The sequence below is a fragment of the Ambystoma mexicanum genome, chromosome 11 (assembly GCF_040938575.1).
Source record: "Ambystoma mexicanum isolate Mex_15411 chromosome 11, UKY_AmexF1_1, whole genome shotgun sequence".
In the NCBI taxonomy this organism is placed as follows: Eukaryota; Metazoa; Chordata; class Amphibia; order Caudata; family Ambystomatidae; genus Ambystoma; species Ambystoma mexicanum.
The window spans coordinates 685,668,624-685,692,186 of NC_090934.1; the positions used below are offsets into that span (position 1 = coordinate 685,668,624).

At 42.6% G+C, this 23,563-nt stretch overlaps 2 protein-coding genes across 5 annotated transcripts in view; one reads left to right on the forward strand and one right to left on the reverse strand.

Annotated features, from left to right (window-relative positions):
- Positions 1-14,415, reverse strand: part of IMMP1L (inner mitochondrial membrane peptidase subunit 1) — a 569,671-nt gene extending 555,256 nt beyond the window's left edge. Inside the window, exons 1-2 of one of the 2 annotated variants that reach the window (XM_069623549.1) lie at positions 14,347-14,404; positions 13,625-13,720 (exon numbers count right to left, since the gene is read on the reverse strand). The gene's annotated coding sequence lies outside the window, so the exon portion shown is untranslated. Of the gene's footprint in view, positions 1-13,624; positions 13,721-14,346 lie in introns of both variants that reach the window. The other variant, XM_069623548.1, reaches the window with a different exon arrangement.
- The window catches only part of ELP4 (elongator acetyltransferase complex subunit 4), a 1,964,259-nt gene continuing 1,954,864 nt past the window's right edge, over positions 14,169-23,563 (forward strand). Inside the window, exon 1 of one of the 3 annotated variants that reach the window (XM_069623546.1) lies at positions 14,169-14,674. In XM_069623546.1, the coding sequence (XP_069479647.1) occupies positions 14,326-14,674 (349 nt within the window). In that variant the 5' untranslated portion in view covers positions 14,169-14,325. The remainder of the gene's footprint in view (positions 14,675-23,563) is intronic. The other 2 variants (XM_069623547.1, XM_069623545.1) reach the window with 2 other exon arrangements.

Below are 23,563 nucleotides of genomic sequence, written 5' to 3' on the forward strand. Positions count from 1 at the left end.
TGCCAAGCAAAGACAATCTGATGTTACGAAACGTGCTTTCTCTCGCTCTTTTCAGGAAATGTTTTCATACGTACTGCTAATCGGAGGAGAATAATGTGTAACTTCTGCATTGTACATAAGTATGAGCCAGATCTGGGAGGGGCATAGACAAATGCATCCCTCCCATGTACTGGTGTGTGTTAACATTACAGAACTTTTAACCAAACTTCTGGCCTTGTGTATTATTTGTGTCTGAGTGCTGAGTGCATGGAATGCCTGAGACGGTGTGAGGGAGCACACAGAGCACAGGTATCGTGGGGAGCAGGACGAATCTGTGACACTCGCCACCAGTCTTTTACTTTGGGGCCCCTCCCAGGACATAGCAACTCTGCGTTTGGCTAATATATACACCAAGTTTTTCATCTTGTGCATTTAGCACATTTTTGTTGGTCTTGTGAAGTTTGAGCAGACAAGCAGCTGGGGGATTGGACATTCAACACCAGTCCCCATTTATTCAATCTAGTTGCAATCTCTTCCCAATAACCCTGTATGCCAGGGCAGGACCAGAACATGTGTAACATTCCCGCCCGCTAGCACTACATCTGGGGCAGCACTGCTTTGTCGACTCAGGGAAACCAGAAATTCTCTGGGGTGTTAGGTGCGCCCTATGTGTTGTAAACAATTGGACGAGTTGTAACTTTGCGTTTCTAGACACTTGCTTATAATATCAGATCATTTTTTTACCATTCTGGGTCTGTGAAAGGGGCTCACAAGACTGCTTCCCACTTGCCCCGGATTGCAAGGCCCGAGGAGCACCCACCTGCCAGGAGCAATTCAAAGATCCTAGACACTGTGTGGCCACCTTCTGCTATGTCGTACATGTGGTCTGCTATCAAGTTTGTTTCGACGAGTTTGCTGTAAACTGGCCAGCTACGTACTATGGCGCTCGTGACGTTATGGTATGGTATGGTATGGTATAGATACTGGCGCTGATGTAGACCCGTGGTATTTCTAAGCTCTTGGAAGGGTTGTTCAGTAGCAGGTCGCCTACCATGGCAATTCCACGTTTCCCAGTGCACACGTATCCCTACTCTCATCTGGGGTTTGTCTGGGGATACAGAACTACTCCTGAAGATCTGTGGTTCATAGCACATAAGCAGCAAGTCTCACAATCATCAAGCCTCTCAGTATTCCCCTCTTGCCTTGAGCAGTGTTGGTTACTTTGGTATTGCTGGTTGTTAATATACTCTTGGCTTGGGTACCGCTTGTGGGCTTTTGGACTTTCTAAAGCTTCCCCATGGGGTTTCTGGGCTTTCCACATTCTCATGTGCTTACGTAGTTACTTTGTTTCAACAGATACAACTGCGATTGATTTCATATAGTTTGGTATTCAAAATGTATGCTATTGCTGCCTTCACTCACTCGCGAGTGAAGCTGCCTGTTGTGAACACGTGGACAACGCTGGAGCGCTCTGGAGTCACTTGCAAGCTGTGAACTCACGGGTAAATTGCTAGATTACACTCCGCTCTGTGTTCGCAAGTCTTTGGCGCTTCTGGCTTCTCGCGGTCGGGTAGACAGCCTCCTCTGCTTCTCTTCTTCCTCGTCCCAGTACTGAGCGAATTATGGGGCTTGATGTTTCTGGCAACTAAGTTAGTTTTTCTAACTCTTTGTGCTTTGCTTATTGGCCTTCTCTTTTCTACAACATTCTTTGAAGGAACATTATACAAATCAGTTACCAGTTTAGTTTGAAAAGAGGAATATGGTTTTTGGTGATTATTATTCCCAGGTGTCTTTCCATTTCCCTCTTTTGAGTTAGGGAAGCATTATAGCTCTAGGGCTTTGAGAGTGGGATTTATTTCACATTTATACGACGGGAGCTTTGACTGATTTTACCCACATTAAGGTGTTCAACCATTGGAACAGTTAGATTATTGTGGTAGCAAGCAAATAAGTATTTTGGCATGTGTAATACCTCTTCCTTAAAGGAAGGTGAATACGTGTCTCACCTCATGGATTCCTCTCACCCCCTAAGCCTTTTCTTCTCACAGGTGATCCTCCCAAAGAGCACCACTCCCAAGGTCAGGATCAAGAAGCGTCTGCCTTACCCTGGCCAATTGGGAGGAGACCTTAGGCAGGGATTTGGTCAGGAATCAATACACCACACTCCATAGCATTCATCACACCCCCGCATGCATTGCCTCCACACACCCACACTTATCTCAACCCCTCCACATACATACATTTCCCCCATAGACACCCCTACAAACACTGCCACACACGTCTCCCATCTACAATGCCCCCACCACACCACTGCCCCCACACAAAAAACAGTGGCTGCTCATGAGCACATATACAATTCCCTCATTCAGCACACACACGCACACTCTACCACACACCCTAACAATTCCCACGCACACAGCCCACACATGCACGCGCACACACAAATATTGTGAGTACCTGGGCATGTCAGGGAAATTCATGCCAATGGTTTGTGTACCTGGACATTTGAAGTCAATACATGGTGGTGATGCAAGTGCTTGGAAATATGTGGACAATACCTCCCAAAGGTGCTAGTAGCTGAGAGCACAGGATGGTAATACTGGACAAATGTGTATACAGTGCGCATCCAAAAGCATTACTTTACCAATGCTTGTTTTTAAAATTACCCAAGGTCAAATTAAAAGGCATCATAGCTATTGGATTTTCCATATTTATTCTTTAACTATCGCATGAAAAATGTAGCATATCTATTAAATATGCCGTACCGGGTCTTCTTAAAAAGCTTTTCACAAAATGTTGATCATGGCAGGCTATATTTCTCTGCTTCATCAAAAATCCAGGTAGGCTTGCAACAGGCTGCAAACAAAAACTGACACATTTCAAATTACAATGCTTCACCAAAATTCTCATTAAACAGTCACTGTCATTTTCCTGGCAAGAAGATTTGTAAAGGTAGATGCAAAGTAAAAGACCTTTCTTAGGCAGCTTCAAATCAAAAGCAAATTTCAAAATATATAAATGGAAAATGTATAATATAAAAAAAGATTGTTACAAGAATGTTAACAGAGGGACCACTGTGCTGTCTAAGCAATACTTTTGACCCGTTACGCCCTCGTACTAACTAGATCTAAAATTACTTTGTGCTATTTTGATTTGAGAATACACAGTAAACAGAAAGAGGAATATCCAACATGGAATGTAGTTTCGTAAATATGGAACAGCACATTTTGTATGACAGTTCCAACTGAAACAGCTCTTTGATGTCAAAAATACTTTGTGGAGAAATTATACATTCTGTGACAAATCCTTGGATGTCGTCACTTGTCTCTGAGGGGGAGTCCCTTCACAGGAGGCCAAGGAGGTGAGGCCGCTACCCAATAGTCTCCCTGGGGGTGGTACTCAGCGGGAGGATCTCAAGGGGAGAGAATCCCCATCTAGGGACAAGAATGATCATTTAAGGGAAATACGGCATTCCAACCCTTTACCCACCTCCCATACATCCTCATATCCCTCACACCCCTCCCCATATATGTGTGTAAGGCCATAGTGCTTTGAACCCTATTTGAGTTTATCCAGCTCTGTGCACATTGTCATTCTAGAGACTTGAGTGCAAGCATAGGTTTGACACAGACAGCCACTTTGTTTTCGACTGACAGACAGACTTCCTTGTATTTACTTTATGGTTGAGACCTTTGAGTTAGGGCCAGTTAGGTATTATCCCAACCCTACTAACCAAATAAAAGTTTATGAAACTGTATCATTTGTGTCTATCTCTTGCTAACAAGCCTGCCTCACTGGACCTATGGGAAACCCCCAAATGTTTGGGGCCAGGTACAAAGGTTATGCTAAGACATTTTTTACTGAGTGGGCTTGGAGTAAGATAATCGACAGCTGCCAGTCCTGGCGGGCTCTGGCGCCCTTGCTCTCCTCCCAACTCGCTCTCTTTCTCTAGCAAAATCTGCCTTTGGAACAAGAAGGGATCGATCCCCTGCTGGACCCAGTCACAAAGACTCCCTTCTGCTCTCCTAACTGCTGCTCTCCGCTCTGTTGGCTGCTCTGCCTTTTATACACCTAAGCCCGGTCAAGGGGTTTCAGGTTCAAGTCCTTGGCCTCCCTTGCCTGACTCCAACTAGGCCAATTAATGGGACATGCTTGACTCTTAGGTTGCTTTTTCTTCGTCCCAGTACTAGAGTGTTATGCAATATAGTGCAGGTGTGTTTAGTTGCTGTCAAGTGCCTAACTCTGCCTGACCTCGTTAGAGGACATGTTGGTAGTGTGGTGTAAAAGGCCTCTCCAGTCATCTTCCTCCTCATCCTCCTCACAGTATTATAGGGCCTTTCCCCATATATAATCTTTCTTATCTTCAGACGCCTCTTCCTCATCTCATTATGTGTTGGAATTGGGGAGGGGGAACCGGGATAGGACTTACAATATCCCACAAAAACTGAGAGAGAGTAGGGTGATTGATAATTGGAAAAAGGGGGATACCATATCTTAGTACTAGTAGATTCTACATGTGGGACAATGAGGGCACAGGTTTTACAGTGGTCCAAAGTTGTTGTGGGCGGGATAAGGATAGATCGATAGTCATAAGAAAAAGAGGGATAGCGTGTCTCCCCTTTAGGCATCCACTTCCCACTCCCCAAGGATCCCCTACATAGGTGATCCTCGTTGCTTGTCCGCCCACAGGATCGGGATCCAGCAGCAATGGCCCTTCCCTGGACACCTGAGAAAAGGATCCAAGGGGAGAAAACGTGAGGACACCCTCAGGTTTTTCACAGTCCACAAGCCCAATTCTGGTTAGCATACTTTTAACATGTCTAACCCACGGGAGTTGCCTTCCACCCAGTGTGAGAAATATCTCCAATAAACTTGCCCAATATAACATAAGGGCTTCAGTGTTACAAATATGTTGCCAACATAAGATAGGCGGAAACATAATAACATATTTTATTTCTATTATACCAAACTCAGACGCCACCGGCATGGATAGCGCACTGAGGTAGACCAAGGAGAGTTTTCAAAAATCTATTCTCGGCTGTCTGGATGGAGATGCGGTCACCATGACCCCAAAATTAGTCTCCATATGTTACTGCAGGAATAGTTTGGGCCCGATAAATCTTAAGGGGAATTGAGAGCGCCTCTCCAACCAGACGGTTCACAAGACTCAAGATTAACCCACACTGGCATAGACGATTTAATTTGCTTTTTTTCAACCTGATTACATCATTTAAATGTATTAGAAAAGATCAGCCCTAAATCGCTAAAACTCTGCTGACTCAGACAGCCGGGAGTTTTAATGAAAGCTCACCCACGTATGGGCCTTACGCCCAGCCTGAAGGTACTGCATTGTTTTTGTTTTAGAATAATTCATGTGCAGACCATTTGCAGAGCACAGCTTATCAAAAATATCCATTTGATTCTGCAGCCCCATCAGGGTTTTTTGACAGCAAAACTGCATTGCAAAAAAAGAAGACTCCATTTGTGGCTTCCCAATCTCGGGGCATCCATAGCAGCTGCGTGCAGTGCAGGAACCACACTATTAAATAATTAAAAAAGTAACAGGCGCCAAAAAACATACCTGTCTGACCCCAATACCTAATGAAAGTGGGTTAGTAGTTTCTCCATGTAGCCTGCAACGAATCCGTGCACCACTGTCAAGGAACAATGACTTGATAGCATTGATGAGGGTTGGGGTGGGGGGGGGGGATATCCATTTCCTCCAAAACTATGCATAGAACAACCCTCAGCACAGTGTCGGAGTCGGTTCGGAGATCCACGAACGCCAGATACAGGCTATAGGAAGGAACCAATACAACAAACCATTGAAACATGCCACGCAACAAATACAAGTACAATAACGGAACCACCAACAACCAGCCCGCCACCAACCACATCAAAACTTTTGAACCCATAGATGAAGACATCTTCTCCACATTAATAAATGCCTTGCTGGATCTCCCAGCGACCCATGCACACCAGGCATCTACAAAGAAATCCTCAACCACAGCACCCCAGCATCTTACTTCCGACTACTGATGAACCTATCCCTAAACACAGGAATAGTACCAAAATCTTTCATATCAGCTTTCACCAAACAACTCCTAAAATACGAAACAGGTAGCGCGGAAGACCCCACCAACTGCAGACCTATATCCAATCTACCAAATCCGGTGAAGCTACTGGAGAACCATGTATACTGAATCCTACTCACCCATGTAGAAACTAACTAAATGCTCGGCCACTTGCAAGTCAGCTTTAGACTGATGAGAGGAACAGAATCAGCACTTCTATCCATATGGGACAATATAAGAAATGACTGCAGACAACAGTACATGATCTGCCCTCATAGTACTGGGCATATCAGCCGTGTTCCACACACAACACTAATCGAGAGACTGGAGGAATGGGGTGTAAAAGACTCTGCTTTACAAATCTTGCCTCACTAATCGCACTGAAAGAAAGTACCTACTGCCATTTACCTCGAACACCAGAAACATATCATGCGGCGTATCACAAAGCTCTAACCTCTCCCCACTCCTTTTCAACATATACATGTCCCCTTGAAAGAAAATCATTTGAAACCACGGACTGATCACCTACAACTATGCAGATTATACCAAACTCATTGTCAAGATAGCCACATCCCAAGACCCAAACAACACTCTCAACAATTGCCTCACCGACATATACAGTAGGATGACAATGTGGGACATTTTGACCCATTCCAATGTGCCCCAGTGCGTCACTTTACCAATGGAGAAAGAAACAGCCAAAAATGGATGCGCTAACCCATGTGTGCGCAAAAATCTGCAAAACTGCGTTTGGGTCACAACCACAAAAAGCTGTACACCCTGCCACACACAGTCAAGGGGGGGGTGCAGGATAACGCCAGTGGTTTCTGTTACATTCAATATGGAGCAAGGCAACAGAATTGTCCTGAAAAATCGAAAATGTCTTTTAAAATGTATCTTTGCAACCTTCAAAGTGCTGTTTTGGCGCTAGATACATTTATTTTCCAGTGTATCCTTGAGAGTAAAAGGGTTACAGATCATCTGGTGTGGCTCAGAGAATCCGGGCCACATTGACTGACAGCAGCTAAGAAATGTATCTCATGAAAAACCAGCCCAAAAAGATTTGTTTTCAGTTTCAGAGGAAAAATGCGGCTGGAATTGCAACATATAACAATTTCAACTGTGCAGGCAAAAACTTCAAACAAAGGCTGGATGCATATATCCAGACTGCATAACAAATCCCAGCACTCGAGGGAAGAACTGGTGCTGAATAATATATGTGTGCTGCAGAGGAATATCTGATTTAAAGGACTCTGTTAAAATGTGCTTTTTCAGGGAAGAAAGTGCAAAATCGCCTGTTTAAAAGCATTTTCGAAAGGTCTAATTCTGTAAGAAATGTCAAGGGATTGCTAAATGTCAAAATCCGCCTATAGACTGTGTTCAATTTATATGTTTTAATGAAAGATGTAGGTAACTTAGTTAAAACCCAGTCCTGAGTTAATTAACTATTTAATTCTGATCTGACAGCCTCAGCCTGGGAAGGGTTGAGACCTCACTGATGGCAGGAAAGGACTAATTGCTGCTGGGATGTTTTCGCATACTCATGACAAAGAACTCAGACTTTCGTCTGGGCCCCAGCCAAAGACAATGGCAGGCTTGAACACTCATCCCTACAAGGGAGGGGCAGGAAACTTCCCTCCCAAGGCAGAGGACCCCCACCCTGATCAAAGCAATTTGACAGCTGTTGCCAGTTGAAAGAAAAGTAAAAAAAAACTGCTAAGGACTTTTGGTGGTTAAATGCCCATTTGTAATTGAACTTTAAATACTTTTAACTTTGCCACAAGAAGGAGGAGAAATCTAAAAGTTGGCAGTTGTAAATCTAATGTTATGCTCTTTCTTTGAAGACGTGATTGAACCCTGTACTGCATAGGGACCAAAGGTTATACAAAAACACTAATTGCACAAAGACTAATGCTGCAACTCTAATATTGCATACCTGTGTTCTAGGGGTGATTGCACAGATATGTACCGAATTAGGAATTGTTAGATCAAATCTTTATGATTAAAATTGGCAAAATTCCACAGAAAGACAAAGCCAAGGCTCACCGACGTGGGAGTTGGAGGTAAATATAACCCACAAAATATGTAATGTATTTGTCTGATTTTATTAGAGGGCATGATTATAGAAATGTGTTTTTGTGGGAAAGTTAAAGTTTGGTCCAAATAACTGTGGGAGTTTCCCCAAGTCACATCATAAAATATGACATCCCTTTATGTCTTCCAACCATAAAAAGGCAAGTGCCTTTGACCCATCACAGCATTGTGGGTTGTAAGTCTGCCCCTACCATAAACTGAGTGATGTCACTTGGCATGATAAATAAGGGAACCTCACAACACACACTGATTCCTGACTACATCCTGATTTCCGTGTGACGCCCTGTTCCAGAATTCTTCATCTTGTCCTGACTCCAGACTTCTTTGAAAAGCCAATGCCTCAGCATTTGCTGAACTCTTTTCAGCTAGGCCCAAATCCTGAACCATCCCAAACTTCAGGGAAGTAATTCTGATCCAGTCTGGCTTCCTACCATTAAGGCATGCCTGCTGAAACTCGCCATCCCACTGATCTACAGTGTCCAGTGACCAGAAGGGCCAATCCAATCCAGTCCGAGGTGCCAGTCCAATTGACCAGAACCGCCCAGCTGACCATCCTGCCAGAAGTGCCCCGCTGTCTATAGACCAGATCCGCGATGACCAGAACCTGACGGTCCAATCTTAATTTACAGTGGACTGTAAGTATAAATAGGAATCATAGTAAACCATAGCATATCTTGTCTTACCTTGTCCTATCCCCATCTCTCAACCTATCCCATCTTTAACTTAAGGACCTTTAACATTGTCAGAACCATTCTTGCAAACCTGTTTGTAATCTCTAGCACTGATTTGTTTCTCATTTGTTTTACTAGACCATAAGCCATTAGTGATTTGGATTAAATAAAGTAACTCCCATAAAAGAAAAAAAGGAGTATCCACAATGCGAAGGGTTACAATCGGGCGTGCGTAACTGTGGAGATTCCCGGCTGGCATCCTTCTTTTTCTTAGTCATTAATATAGCTTAAACAAAACCAACCTGTCTTATTTCAAACCGATTTTCTGTTTTTCTCTGTTCATTTTTCTCAAAAACACCTCTCATTCAAATGTGCATAACTTCCTCAATGTTATAGCTAGAGCCTTAATTTCAACTCTGAGTTAAACCTAAGACCTGTAGCTACATCCACATCCAGAAACTGGGTTTTCGACCCATTTTTATTCATATAAAAAAAAAAAAGAATCGCATGTTGAAGATTAGGTGGCAATTCGCAATTTTGCAAAAGTTTTACACGTGTGTTTTCCCATTCAAAGGATTTCCAAACTCCCATTCTGATTCTAAGTGTGTATTGTTGCTCATATGATAGCTTATATTTGTTAGAATATTTTTAGTGTTGCTCCCATAGGAATTTATATCAATTTAAGGATTTTTGCACACTATTCATTGTTTCACAAAGCCATTTTCAAATGTTATTTTAAAAGTGTAAATTTCAAAAAATGTTTTCTCTCTTGTTTGGGGAGGGAAGATTGCATTCAAACTCTATGTACTGTTCTTTTATTCCTGAATACCTTCTGCTTACTTACATCTGTGTAGAATTGCTTCTTTGTTAGTTGAGAGCTTTGCAGGTGGAATCTTAACTTAAACACTATCTTTTCTACAAACCAAAACTGTTCTTTTCTCTGTGTTCTATCTTCTGTACTGCTCAAAAGTGAATTTAATTGCATTACCTAATTTCTGATTTGTATTGTCACCACATTGGTGATGGCTGCCCCATATATTAAAACTCGTGTGTGATTTGAATTTTGATAAATAAATAAATACCTTTACCAACCAGCCTTATTCCTGGTCCAGTGTGACCTGGGGGGTATTTTGAGAAGGGTGTGATATGAGTGGTATATCACTCAGAATATTGAACCTATAGACACAATAAATAAGTATTTAATTTGTGCATTACATGCTAGGTTGAGACCCGGGTGTATTGCCTGATTGAAATCCTTAACAACAACCAACAACCTCAAGCTAAACCCAACCAAAACATAAATAATGATCTCACCCCGAGGGGTAACGCAACAGACACAACTGAACTGGCCACCTGGCATGTGAACCCAATCGGAAGCATAGGCCATGATAAAAAAAAAGCTGGGAATACTCATGGACAACAGACTTTCACTAGAACCACAAGTCAGCACTATAGCAAAGAAATGCTTCTACCACCTGCGACTACTTAGAGGAAACCTCCCCTATTTCTTCCCACACAGAACACTCACAATAATCTCACTATTAGCATCATGAATGGACTACGTGAACAGCCTCTACCTAGAATGCCAAAACGACTCACTAAAAAAACTCCAACACATCCAAAACAGAGCAGCAAGGGGATACTCCAGAGAATAAACAGAAGATACCACATCGCACCAGCCCTGAGAAGCCTAAACTGGCTGCCAGTAAAAAAATGCATTAACTTCAAAGCCCTCTGCATAACCCACAAATCACTACATGGAAAAGGAGCCAAATTCGTCAAAGCGAAGATCAACCGCTAGCCACCAGTAGGGAACTAAGATCAAGTGAAGACCTCCAAATCGAAATAATAAGAAGAAAGGAAATTCAGAGGAACCACATTCGCACATCTAATTGTCAGTCTATGGAACTCAATCCTGAAGGAGATAAGAAACCACTGCATCTTCAGAAAACGACTGAAAACCTGGCTATTAAACTAACAGTGACCAACATAAAACAGGCACTGTCAGCAATATCACTGAGGACCCAAGTTAGTTCCAATGACAGTACGGATTATGAAACAAACTATAAAACCAACCACTAAACTTTCCTGCTCCTCGCACCTCTGCAGCATACATCACGCAATCAAACGGATCAGTCCCAACTCACAAACGCACAACCCACACATCCAGCATAAAAACCAACTGTTGCAAATAAACATCCCAGTCACTGATGTTGCCCTTCCGGAGACAATAAACCCTGTGCGCACAGCCCAAACACACCTAGAAAGCTGACTCGCACAGACATCAGTTTCTTCTGGTTCTACACACAACAGAAAAGCACAACCTCTATCCTATTCCCTCGTCCCTCACTAACCTACCAAAACCACTTTCTTACAGAACCACGTGAGCGCCTGGAGACATGCAAATGGTAACGCTGCATGGTATAACTCAACTCAACTTAACATTCTGTCAGTGTGCTCAGATCAAATGGTACAGAGTGTAGCACCAGCTATATGTTTCGGCAAAAGCTGATATATTTCTATTGTACGCGTACATTTCAAAACTTCATGTAAGAAGAGATTTCAAAAGTTATGATGTGTATTTTCTTTTATATTGCTTTTAATTCTGATAGTTTAAGCCCTGGATTCATAATGGGAAATGCAAACATACAAAAGAACCTTGCAACCTATATGGGGCAACCGTTTACTAAAGACAGATTTTTACAACTAAACAACATTGTGTTCTTAAAGGAAGATGGGTTTGGGCAGCTTCCCCATCATTGGGTATGGAGGGAGCAATCACAAATCACATGTACTGGTGAGATGCGGGGGATGCCAACAGAGATGGGGCCTTCCTGAAGAAGCGGACAAGTGTGAGTAGAGTTGCCGTCTGCTTGATTTAGAGTTTGGTCTGTTGTCCGGTTCACGGACAATACATCCAGATGTTCTCCATCGTGTGGGATGCCAGTCGGAGTCTCAAGACTCAGAAGCCAGAGGCATAGCAGCAGAAGCGCCCTGAATGGTTTTAAGGTGTGTAACAGCCAGAGCTGTCATGAATGGGCTTCCTGCCAGGCTCTCAATTACATTTCAATTCTAGGCAACGCCTTGGAGCTGGGATTTACAACTCTACTGTCAGATAAGGGCAATCCAATATACAGCAATGAATGAAAAATGTCTCATGGGGAAAGTTCACCTTCAGTGACACTTTCATATGCAATCTTCAAACTCTTCATGCAAACTGCTAATGCATGGCCCATATGCATTTTAAAGCAGAGTACAGACAACAGGTTTCACCAGCTCTTTGCTTAATTTGTGAAAGAAAACGTCAACTGTAGTTGTATAGTCCTTTACAAAGTGACCTGCTTGTTTGAAAGCAAAAAAACAAAATGTCCTTTCTTTGAAAAACTGCACATTTTATTTACTACTGGGTCAAACAATATGCTGGGTGCCCGTTTTCAATGATGAGAAAAGCAAGCAATGCTTATATTAGTAATTTAACCAGAATACAGCAGGTGGCAGACACCACGTTGTTGTAGTGTTACATGCCTGCCTCCTTTTTTTTTTACATTCGGCCACTTACTGATCCACAATGATAAATGTAAATCTAAACTACGAATACCATAAATGCATAGATAGGTATTGAAGTAGAAATTCCCGAGGACGAAAATGCCGAATGGAGAACACCGCATTTCGCTGCATGTGTGGGGGAGGGGAATGGGTAAGGGTAATAGCAAATGTGGGGGGTGGAGGAGGGTATGGTTGAGGGGGACATATATATGCGCAAAATGCATTTAAAAAAAAAGTCACATAAAAGTCACATAGATCCCATAGAAACACTGCACAGGATGGACCACTCACACTGACCGATATGGCATGAGAGAAAATACATCTCTGATTGACAACCACCATATGGAGTAAGGAGGCAGAAGAGAAAGAAGCAAACCAGTGATCAGGATTAGCTTTTTAACTAATGTTAATTTGCATTTGATTTACAGTAAACAAATTTGGAAAAAGATTAATTACAAGTCCCAGAACGTAAACTGCTGTTGAAAGAACAGCCATGGTTGGATGGGAGTTGTCAGGCCTATTGTGGGACCACTTCTCAATGCTTAAAGATTCTATTTAGTTAACCAATTTCAAGTGAAAGTTACACCATTCATGACCTCCAGTCTCGCATAAACGTTCAAACCTGCTTACTTAGAACTGCATTTCCATTGGGAAAATTAAGCTTCACCATTGAGTAAATGAGCAAGATGTCTATAAAACTGCTGTAGGATATGGGTAACAAGTGCAACAACAAAGAACAACTGGGGAGATTGAATAACAGACCGAGTCTGTGAATGGCTAAGAGAAAAAGGGAAAAGTCAGTCACAAGCCAGTGTACCTAGTAGCTCGGCCTCTTAGTTCATCTGACAAAACGAATACGATTCTGTTGGAAAATATTATCTGACATGATTTTATGACTGCCCTAAGCCGCCAAGGATTGGGAAGACCCAGTGTAATGCTAGATATGCTTAAACTGGCTTTTAGGCGTTACTTCTTACTCTTATAAAATGTAGTTGGTTGGACAATAATTACGTTTCTTTAAAATTGCAAAAGACCATTATGTTATTAATGTGCACTTTATAAAATGATCTAAAGAATAATTATCATCTTTTCTCCCTGCGAATTTCTTCTGTAATGTTGGTTTGGTGAGTTAACGTGCCCACTGCAGCGATTCATGTGAAATCTGCAGCTAACTCTCTGCTGCCGAGTCTTTACCCACTGAGTTATGCTCTTAAACTGATAACATTTTAAGAAATTAAATAATTAGTATCATCTACTGACCTGGCAATACGGGTAATGCACGTCTTGTTAAAATTTGAACAGCTTGACAGTCAATGGATCCAATTTTATCAGAAGCAGCTCAGCTTTTCATCATTCCTAGGCATACAAATGTATGGTGTATAATTTAATTAAACGTAATTTTCAGCCTAACTTTATTTATTTTCATAATGACGATTGCCTTTTAAAAACTGTAATATGGGTACTTACAAATTAGTGGGGCTTCAAGTCTGGTTTATGTTACAAACGAAGATGGCAACGCCAAGTGTAAGGTGGAATTGAGGAGCACGAATCCATGCCCAGAACAGAATAATCTTACCGATTATTGGGGCGTCCCTCTGACAAGCAGCACATTGGAGAAACCAGATAAGGAGACATACATCTCCAGAGCTCTCAAGTTTCCCACGGCTATACTATAGGTGTCCTGTTTTTGGTGGACTTTCAAGTTGTAGTTGTCCTACATTTCAAATGGGAAGCAAGGGGGAAAAAATAGGACTTTCACATCCGGCCACGGCAAACTTGAGAGCTCTGCGGCTCGTAGAAAAGGAGAGACCCTGTTGCGAGAGAACAGGAAGGAAGGGTAAACGCAGCTCTCACGTTGCCCTCGTTCAGTTCGGTTATCGACTAATTTTAGACAGAAACATTCTGTTTAATAACCATACTGTGAAAAGACGCGGATAATATTATAACCTTGAAACGAGCAGATGCCTGAGAGCAGTACATACCCGAGTGCAAACCGCAACACTCCACGCTGCTGTAGACTTCTTCTTCCGCCTTTCAAATTATGTCCTTCCCCATTGGCCAGTTTAGCATGGAATGTGTTAGTTGATTGGGCAGATGCATCGAGCCCCCAGGATTCTCTTCTGTCAACACTCAGAAAAAAGATGGCGGCCTCCATGAGCGGCGTTGCTGGCGAAGTTAGCGCGACTAGCTTCCAGAGAAAACCCCGATGTGGAGGTAGCAAGTTGCTCTCCATTCCTGGTACTAGACCCTCGCTCCGCAACGGGCAACTGCTGGTGTCCAGTGGTGTTCCCTCCCTCGATCACATCATAGGTTGGTAAATATATGGGCTTTGGGCAGTTGGTGACGGGGAGGCAAGGAATTACACAGAAATTGAATGTCTGACAAACGGGGGCTTAGTAATTCGGGATATCATTAATGCCATGCTTTAGTGTCTCTTACTGAGCGTGGCTGCGTATTGGCAAATTCACATTTCTGACACAGCCCCTCCAGATTTGTTGTCAAAAGCATTCCATGTGTATACGCTGTGCACGTTACTGCTTGTTTTGTCTTAGGAATACGTTTTGGAGCATGTATTCACTACAGTTTCAAACCCATTCTCTCCACTTTAACTGGTTGTCTGGCTTAGGTGCTCTTGGGTGCACTGGTGGTAACGTTGTTGGCTTGTAACCTGAACTATTTTCTCTTCCCCCATGGCCACGGGCGGTAGCTTATTGTTGTGTAAAGCGCTGTACAAGGAACACAGCTTGATGCAGTCTTATGCTAACAGTCAACGCACAGTAATGTGTCAGCTTGTGTATGTAGAAGGACAGGCACCTGGCCTTTCCCCCTCTACTGTATTTCAGATAATCTAATTAGCCTATGCTACCTATGTAGGCTGAGTTATTTATTTTCTCGCTATTGATGGCGTATATATTCCTATACTCTGATTGCCTGCTCTCATGTAATACACCGCCCTTTCGTACCGTGAACTAAAATAAAATCTAGCATGGAGTGAAACAAACTCTAATCGATAACCTTTTTGACCTCACGGTGCCAGGTCTTTTTCAATTTACTCATACTACTTTTACTATTCCATCCCCTTACCTATTGTTACCAACAACATTCACCTTTATATGTAGTCTACTCTTGGCTAAGTCACTCTTGGCTCGGACTTGGCAGATGGAGAGTCAATTGGTATTTCAAATCCACTCCACGTTTTAGGAGTTGTCCTGACGTTAGGAGTCTGTCCTCAAATAGTGAATCCTGTTATGAGTCAGAAACGTTTTGATATATTTGCTGCATGCCAACTTATCCGTAAGACCTCGGTTAATGCTGTTTTAGTCTTTTGTGATATCTGGGATCTGTCCTTGTTTTGTGAGGCCTGTCTGGAGTCCGCATCTTCGTCGTTTTAATTGGGTTTTAACTGTATTTGTTCAGTAAAAGCAACGCTGTAAGGCCCCTGATAAAGTGGTTGCGCCTGTCCTGAGATGTGAGTGCCGATCCCTTTCTGTGTCTCAATGGGAACTCAAAAAATCCTTCACTGGTCTTTTATAAAGTCTTCATATTGACCCTGTGTGATGGTTTAGGAACAGCAGACCATACAAGACAGCTTTTTTTTAATTTATTTGTATTTGGTTTAAAGGATAGTTCCGGGACTTTTTTTTTATTGTCCCTACGGTTCGGCCATGTGTTTTTAAGCATAAATCGGTAGATCGTAGAAAACTTTCCTATGGACCTTACCCGACTTTTCGTCCATTAACGCACTCGAAATCAGCCGCCATTTTCTGATAATCCTATAATTTCCCCCCATCGACCTGGCTCACCTGCTTTTGCGGCACTAAATCAAATCCCCCGCCCCTGAAACGGACTTTATCAAAACATTCATATTCCCCGCCTCAATCCGTGACGTGACTGTGCTGCGTAGGCAAACGCGCCCAGATGTCTTCTACGCGACTCCACACAGAACCCGGAAACCAACACAGATTAGCTCACAACACAGCGCGCCACAATTCGGAATATGAAACTGTACTTTTAAATCAAACCGCAAGATTGTAAATTTGGTAAAGTACATTTATTTGACATCAAATGTTTAGAGAATATTCAGCGATTTGCATTTTTATTTGCTCACGTTCCAAAAAGTTTGTTTTGAGGCACGCGATGTTCCTTTGCTGTACACAGGGTCTTAGATCATCTCACAAAACAGCGCCACAATTCGGAATATGAAACTGTGGTTTAAAAGCAAACGGCAAGATTGTACATTTGGCAAAGTACATTTATTGGACATCAAATGTTTAGAGAATATTCAGCGATTTGCATTTTTCTTTGCTGTCGATCCAAAATAGTTCGTCTTGAGGCAAGCAATGTTCGTGTGCAGTACACAGGGTGTTGGATTACGATAAAATAAGCTCTTCGGTCGCACTGATAATCGCATGGCTGTTCCAACAACGAGGCACTAGGCCACCACAACGGTCTGTATGTTGCAACTAGCCGTTAGTACCGCGTAAGGGCATACTTGTACTTGGCGATCGTCCCATAAAATGGTCTGGGTGGTAACGTTGTTCATGCGGAGAAGCACCTGGCGGTTATAAAAGCCATCCGCCGGTGTCTGGTACTTGTGACACATACAATAATGAAGGATGTACCTGTTTTAAAAACATAAAAAATTAAATTAGTCTCACCATCAGATCTTTATTAAAATTATTCATTTTATATATTAGGTCGGGAAATTATTTCATAGCTAGGACAGTGCAACTGGGTATTATACGTCAAGGGGGGGGGCTGTAGGATACTGAGACAGTCCCCCAGTGCAGGGGTTGACAGGGAGGCAGTGCAGGTGGAGAGTGGAAGGGCCCAGGACCGAGGTCTCAGACAGTGGACCAGTTGTAGCAGGGGAGAGGGAGAGAGAAAGCAGAAGCAAAGAGGAAGGTTTTGAGGTGCTTCCGTAAAAGGAGATGGTTCTCCTCAAGATAGTGCGCGGTACAAAACAATATGCCACACAGAACGAACAAGTACAACTTAACCCGTCTTTAAAGCTACTGTATAGTAATTAAATTGCGGTATAAACTCATCTAAAGAGTTACTTACATTATATTTGCATTTTCCATTGTGTCTGTGCGTAGGGCAGCCCCGAAATACCACTCCTTCTATGTCGACGTTATTTCTTCTAATGAACGAACATTAAATGGCTTTTGTTTCTGAAATTATATTCATTATCGTTTACGTTATTGCACCACACCCCCAAAAAGAAGTCTTTCGGGATGGTCCCGGCCTGTCAAGGTCAAATAACAATAGAACCTTATACTGAGTTGTGGGCCATTCCGGCACCCGAGCAAAAAATCAAAGCAGCTGACCTTCACTTTGAACGAGCACACATTCCTAGTTAGCTACATTCAGTGTAAGGCCATCTCACAGGACTTGAAATTTACACTCCATCTTTGCATTTTGTCTGCGTGCTTTGCAGCTCCAGAGAACCATAAATACGGAGACATTCTATATTTTTTGAAAAAGGATTTATATTACTGTTTGGTTTAATTTAATGCACAAATGAGCAAGGTTGGATAGACACATTGCATGTACACTGAGCAATCACTTTTATATACACAATACTTTGCTACACATATTCAATGTGCCTGCGACATGAGGAGACTCGAGAGCAAAGTCACAGGTGACACCCGGGTGGTTCGCACTACTGCACGGTGAAGGGAGGGGCAAGGGTGGAGAGACACATTGCATGTACACTGAGCAATCACTTTTATTTACACATTACATAGATAAACATATTCAATGGGCCTGCAACATGAGGAGACTCGAGAGAACAATCAAATTACAATCATTTAAACCGTGATGTGTATTTCTCAATGAGCTCTGCTTTAGGTGGACATGGAACAGAGGCAATGTTGGGTGGCAATGCAGTTGTCCCCTGCACAGGTTCGTTCACAACTCCATGTATGTGCCTATCTAGGACATCAACAATAAGTCTCTCAATAAACTCATATTGCATATCCTCAAACACTGGTTTGATCACCCATTGTTTACTTCTTTTAGTGAAGGCCTTATTGTAGCGAAGCGTCCCTAAAGTTCCGGTCGTCCTACTTTGTTGACGGCCAACATTATGGTTATGTGTCAAGACCGCTAGAAGAGTCCAATTTATCATGCCCTCCATGCCAAAATGCAATCGTTTTGGCCTGTACTTTAGGCACATATTGTGGAACACCTCCAAATCTCCTGTGTGGCAGAATTCCGTGAGTCCCCTCAAATCTCTTGTTATAGTTTTATCAAATACAATCTTTTCAATGGCTTTGTGAGTGGGTGATGAAGGAATCAACCACTTCTTCTTCCGTGCCTCCTCTGTGGACAAATGGCCATGTTCACAATTGTGGAAATGTTGGTTTGTGGTCCAGCGGTGAATGTTGCTACAGTGTAGCATTACTGACCGCCATTTTTCAAGTAGAATTTCCAACGACCCTCCACATGTTTTTGAGCTCCACCAAAGATGGTTGCTGATTGACTTGGACCACTGTGAAATACCTTGCATATCTTTTTTTTTACCTGCAGCCGACATTTTTTTATTGATTGTTTTTGCAAGATGCCATACGTCAAATTGGTGATTTATATTTTTGTACTCTTCTCTCATTGTCTTGGCAATTGAAACGTGTCTGTCCGTGGCTATCAGGTCGATCACCATTCCCCGCGATTGTAGTTCTTGCAATGATGCTACAAAGCCAACTTTCTCCATGGCCACTGAGGATGTACTTTGTGACACCTGCACGACCACCGAACTCACAATTTTCTTACTTTCCATGTCCTGAAAGTGGTAGGTGCAGTACTTGGCTGAAAATCCTGGGCTGTCGCACTGTCCATCACCGGCTAGCCTGAACCGTTTGCCCGCGAATGTACTATCAATAGACATTTTTTCCATTCTCCAAGCTTCGCTAATGGCTGGAAATAGATAATCGGTTTGGTATTTGTAGAACTGAGTTTTCGCAATGAAATGGATTCCCACAAACTGAAAGAAAGACTCTAACTTTTTAAAACTTGAACCACTAAAAAGTGCAGCCGCTGCACAAAGTAGATTGCCTGCTGGCAGTTGCCCCAGCATGGGTTGTGCAGACCATGAAAAAGGATGATATTTTGTACAGGTGGCATGTATTTTAAGGTTAGTGCCTCGAATTGCACGAGTCACATTAATCAATGGCTCCCCACATACTTCTCCACCAACCGAATGCCCACATTTCATCCGAATAATAATATCAATCAAACAACTATCGAATACAATGAATTTGGCCTCTTTCCTTATACTGTCACTCTGCATCCCAGCTGGTTCGGCCTGTAACGTTGAGGACATGTCACTCACATGAAAGGTAGAATCTCTGATATCGTCTTCCGCTATGTTGAGTGATATTGATGGTGTTTCATTGTCGTCCGCTTCATTCTCTTCCATAGCAACATCTGTTCCTTCTCCGGCGATGGGTGAATAAAACAATTTCTTCAACTTTCTCGCGTTCTTAGTTTTTGCGGGTGTGGATTCTGTGAATTGATCTCCGACTGCATCCGAACTACCAGGAGGACATTCACTAGCTCCGTTGTCAATCACTTCATATTCTTCCCATTGGCACGATGCATCTCCAGTCTCAAGTCCCTGCCAAAAGGTTTGACAAGCAACATCTCTCGTTCGCTTCACTGTCTGTGTAGATCTAGTTTGTACACCCACTCGCAACTAGAGGACAGATTTGAAAAGGGATGTTCAGTTTAAACACAACTTACAGTATTGAACTATTAACAGTGAAAAACAACATAATATGGTGACCAGGACACTAACCTTCTTTTGCTTTCTTTTCTTTGAAACTTTCTTGCCTCGAACTTCAACATCAGGACGCTGTTGCTCCGACTCGTGTGTGCATGTCTCCACTTCCTCTTGCGCTACAACGACTATATTTTCATGATAAGCACATCCATCACGCACTGACGCTCCATCGACTCCCTGAAACATAGAACTTTCATTAGTATGTATAATAATATTGAAAACACAAAATGTACTTGGGGACCAATACCCACGTACATCTCAATAGCAAAACACGAATGAACGCTTTGTGTAGAACATTCAAACGACAATTATTCGCGCATTGTTGATCTAGTTAGATGGAACTGTCAAGATCCATACCTCGGGCTCCTCATAGACTTCCATTGATGATATTATTGAAGATGATGCTTCAGTAACTCCCTGAAACACAGTAATTGCATTAGTATGGTTTTCTATTTTGTTAAAAAGAACATACACTTTGTGCAGGCGTCAACGGCTCATCTAAATAGACCTGCACAAATGATCAGTTGTCTAAAATAAATAATGGATATCTAAATATGATTCGATTTGCTCGATCGTTGGAAGTGTCACCACCCAGAGATCTGCATCAACTACTAGGGGTGATGTTCTTGTAGAAGAAGCTCCGTCATCTCCCTGAAACATAGTACTTGCGTTAATAAAGAAGGAAGTATAGGGGATGTAATCACGTCATATGATTTCGCTTGATCGAACTGTCAGTATCCATACCTCGAAATGCATAAGAACATCAAGGGACGATGTAACTGTGGTGCACACTTCTGCAAGCTGTTGCGCCGACCCGTAACTGCATGCTCCCCCTTCTTCTTGGACTAATGCTCCATCGACTCCCTGAAACATAGGACTTTCATTAGTAATGAACACAATATTGAAAAAAGAAGACACATAGGAGGGCGACGACAGAAGGACATATCAATGGCTAAAAACGAAAGAAACATTGTGTGTAACAATCACGCTACATGAATGCAAGATCTGATGATCGACATCGATGGAACTGTCCGGAAACGTACCTAGAGCATCTGAGTGACATCAACGGTTGTCATCAATGCGTTGGACTCCTCAGCATCTCCCTGAAAGACAGTACTTGCATTATTTTGGATAACAATAATTATAACTGAAAAGAAAGACTAGAGGACGAGTTCTAGGGTGTACCATTAGGTAGAATAATTACACGATAAATTAAAACTATTGATTTACATGCCTAAAACAAGTCAGTGGCAGAATAGCTAAGTAAGATTACCCGATAGGCGCTTGAAGTGGCTGATGACTGCAATAACGACACGGATGGAGAATCTTCCGCCTTCATATTGAGTGGAAACATAAATGGGGAAATTATTGTTAGCTAATGCTACACACTACCGCAAGGCCGAGAGCTAAATCCGTAAACTTGACTCACCAGTGGAGGGATGTGGACGAATAGAGTGGGAATAGCGGTTGGGAGCAATTTTCGCCTGGCTCGCGGTGTGTTCTTCTTTATTAGCAATGATGTGGAGTACATGTCTGAGCTAAAGTGCCTGCTGCAGATGCGGTATCGATCACCCCTCTTGTCCGCAAAGACTTCTAGGATTCTACTTTCAAGTTCAGACGGTGGATATCCGCAATATCGGACCCATTCTCTTATCTGATCTATTGTCTTAGGGAAAACATGCATTATAGTACCTTCAGATTTATTATGGGTCTTCGAAGGGCAACCGCCAATGGAACAGGCAGGCATTGTGGAAAGTTCTGAAAAGTAAAGATCAACAATTCTCTATGAATACCATGTGTTAAAAAATTAAATGACACATAAAAGGTTCAATGCAAGGTTCGTTTTGGTTCTTGGAACTATACACGTTATTCACATGCGGATAAGTATTTGAATAACTTTAAAAAAATAGAAAAATAATTTGACTAAACTCAGAACATGTGACTAGTTCATTGCATGTACTGTCTTGAACGAAAAGAAAACATGGATGCAATTTGATGACTACTAGCAAATAGATATAAATTAAAAAATTGGACGCAAAATGATTATGGTACATGGCCTTACCTTGACGAACAAACAGTTAGATGCAGGGATTAGAGTAGTTTCTTGTCGTAGAACAGGGAGCAGTTCACAGGTTGCAAACTGATGAGTTTGCTCGAAGTGGTCACAGAAGTTCACAGAGACGAAGAGCAGACAACCAGCACCTTCACGGGTTGACTAGCAAAGCGCAAAGAAGTTCTCATTAGAAATATGAAGTGGGTTATAAAGAATTCGAAACAGGGGTGTGTTTGTGAATGAATGACGTGTATATGTCGTGGCATTATGCAGTTTGCAGGGGGGCGTCCCGCGTGAGGGGGGATGCTCGGCAGGAGACACAGGGTCTGGAGGTAGACATGGGAACAACAACCCATGCTCTATAGACCACTTTGAAGTGTACATGGTCTTTGGCACCTCTTGGCCTTTATCGCTCCCTGACAGCTCCACTTGCCAGCACAAGTACCCCGGTGCGAACTGCCTTTGATAGGGCTGGGGGTGGATTGGGGCGGTGGTCGTGCAGACAAGACTCGTTTGCCGCAGGGCCTCACCAAGGAGAGGCCATCTAACTGCATGTAAGAGGCAGGCTGCAGGATCTAGTACATGGAAGGCAGGGGGGTGAGTTTATTAATACCTCACCCTCCCAGGAGAATATATGGGTGTCTGCTGCATATGGGTTCAACGGTTATGTGGATTGAAGGTGGGCGGCCAGCGTGAGGGAGGATGCTGGCCGGAGACATGTGGTGTGACAAGACAAGGCACAGGAAGACTATTCAATGGAGACACACTAGATTCATTTAAAAAATCAAAACAACCATTGTTAAAATATATGTTGGGTTTTATTTTAGATCTTAATTTCAATTGAACATAAATAATAAAAATTACACATTGTAAAGTTCCGGTTGCAGCACATCCAGGGAAAATCCGCGGTATTGTCCACTGTCGCTGGGGAAATGTTGTCTAATGGCAAGTACCGCACAGGCAGGTATTACTCTCCGAACGCGGTGTCCGAGCCTCCCGTGAAGCCACCAAGTGAAGCAACGATAGGCCACCAGCCTGTACCACCTGTGAAAAAGAAAGATGCAAACTGTATTAAAATGACAAAACTTTCTTATCACTGTCGATTCAGGTAAAAAATGTCATTCTGCTTTGAAAAAAATTCTATCTAGAAAATGCACAATATGGAACCAATTTACATGCATTCGAATGATATGTAGATGTAATTTTATATGTGGGAGATGACCATGAAATAGTAGTGGCATCACTGACATCAAAACCAGAGTATACTTACTCGTTACTCGGATTACGCGGACGAACAGTGCCGCGAAGTTCGTGCATAAGCACCATCATCATCCTCAACACGGTCCGTGAGAGGCAGGCTTCC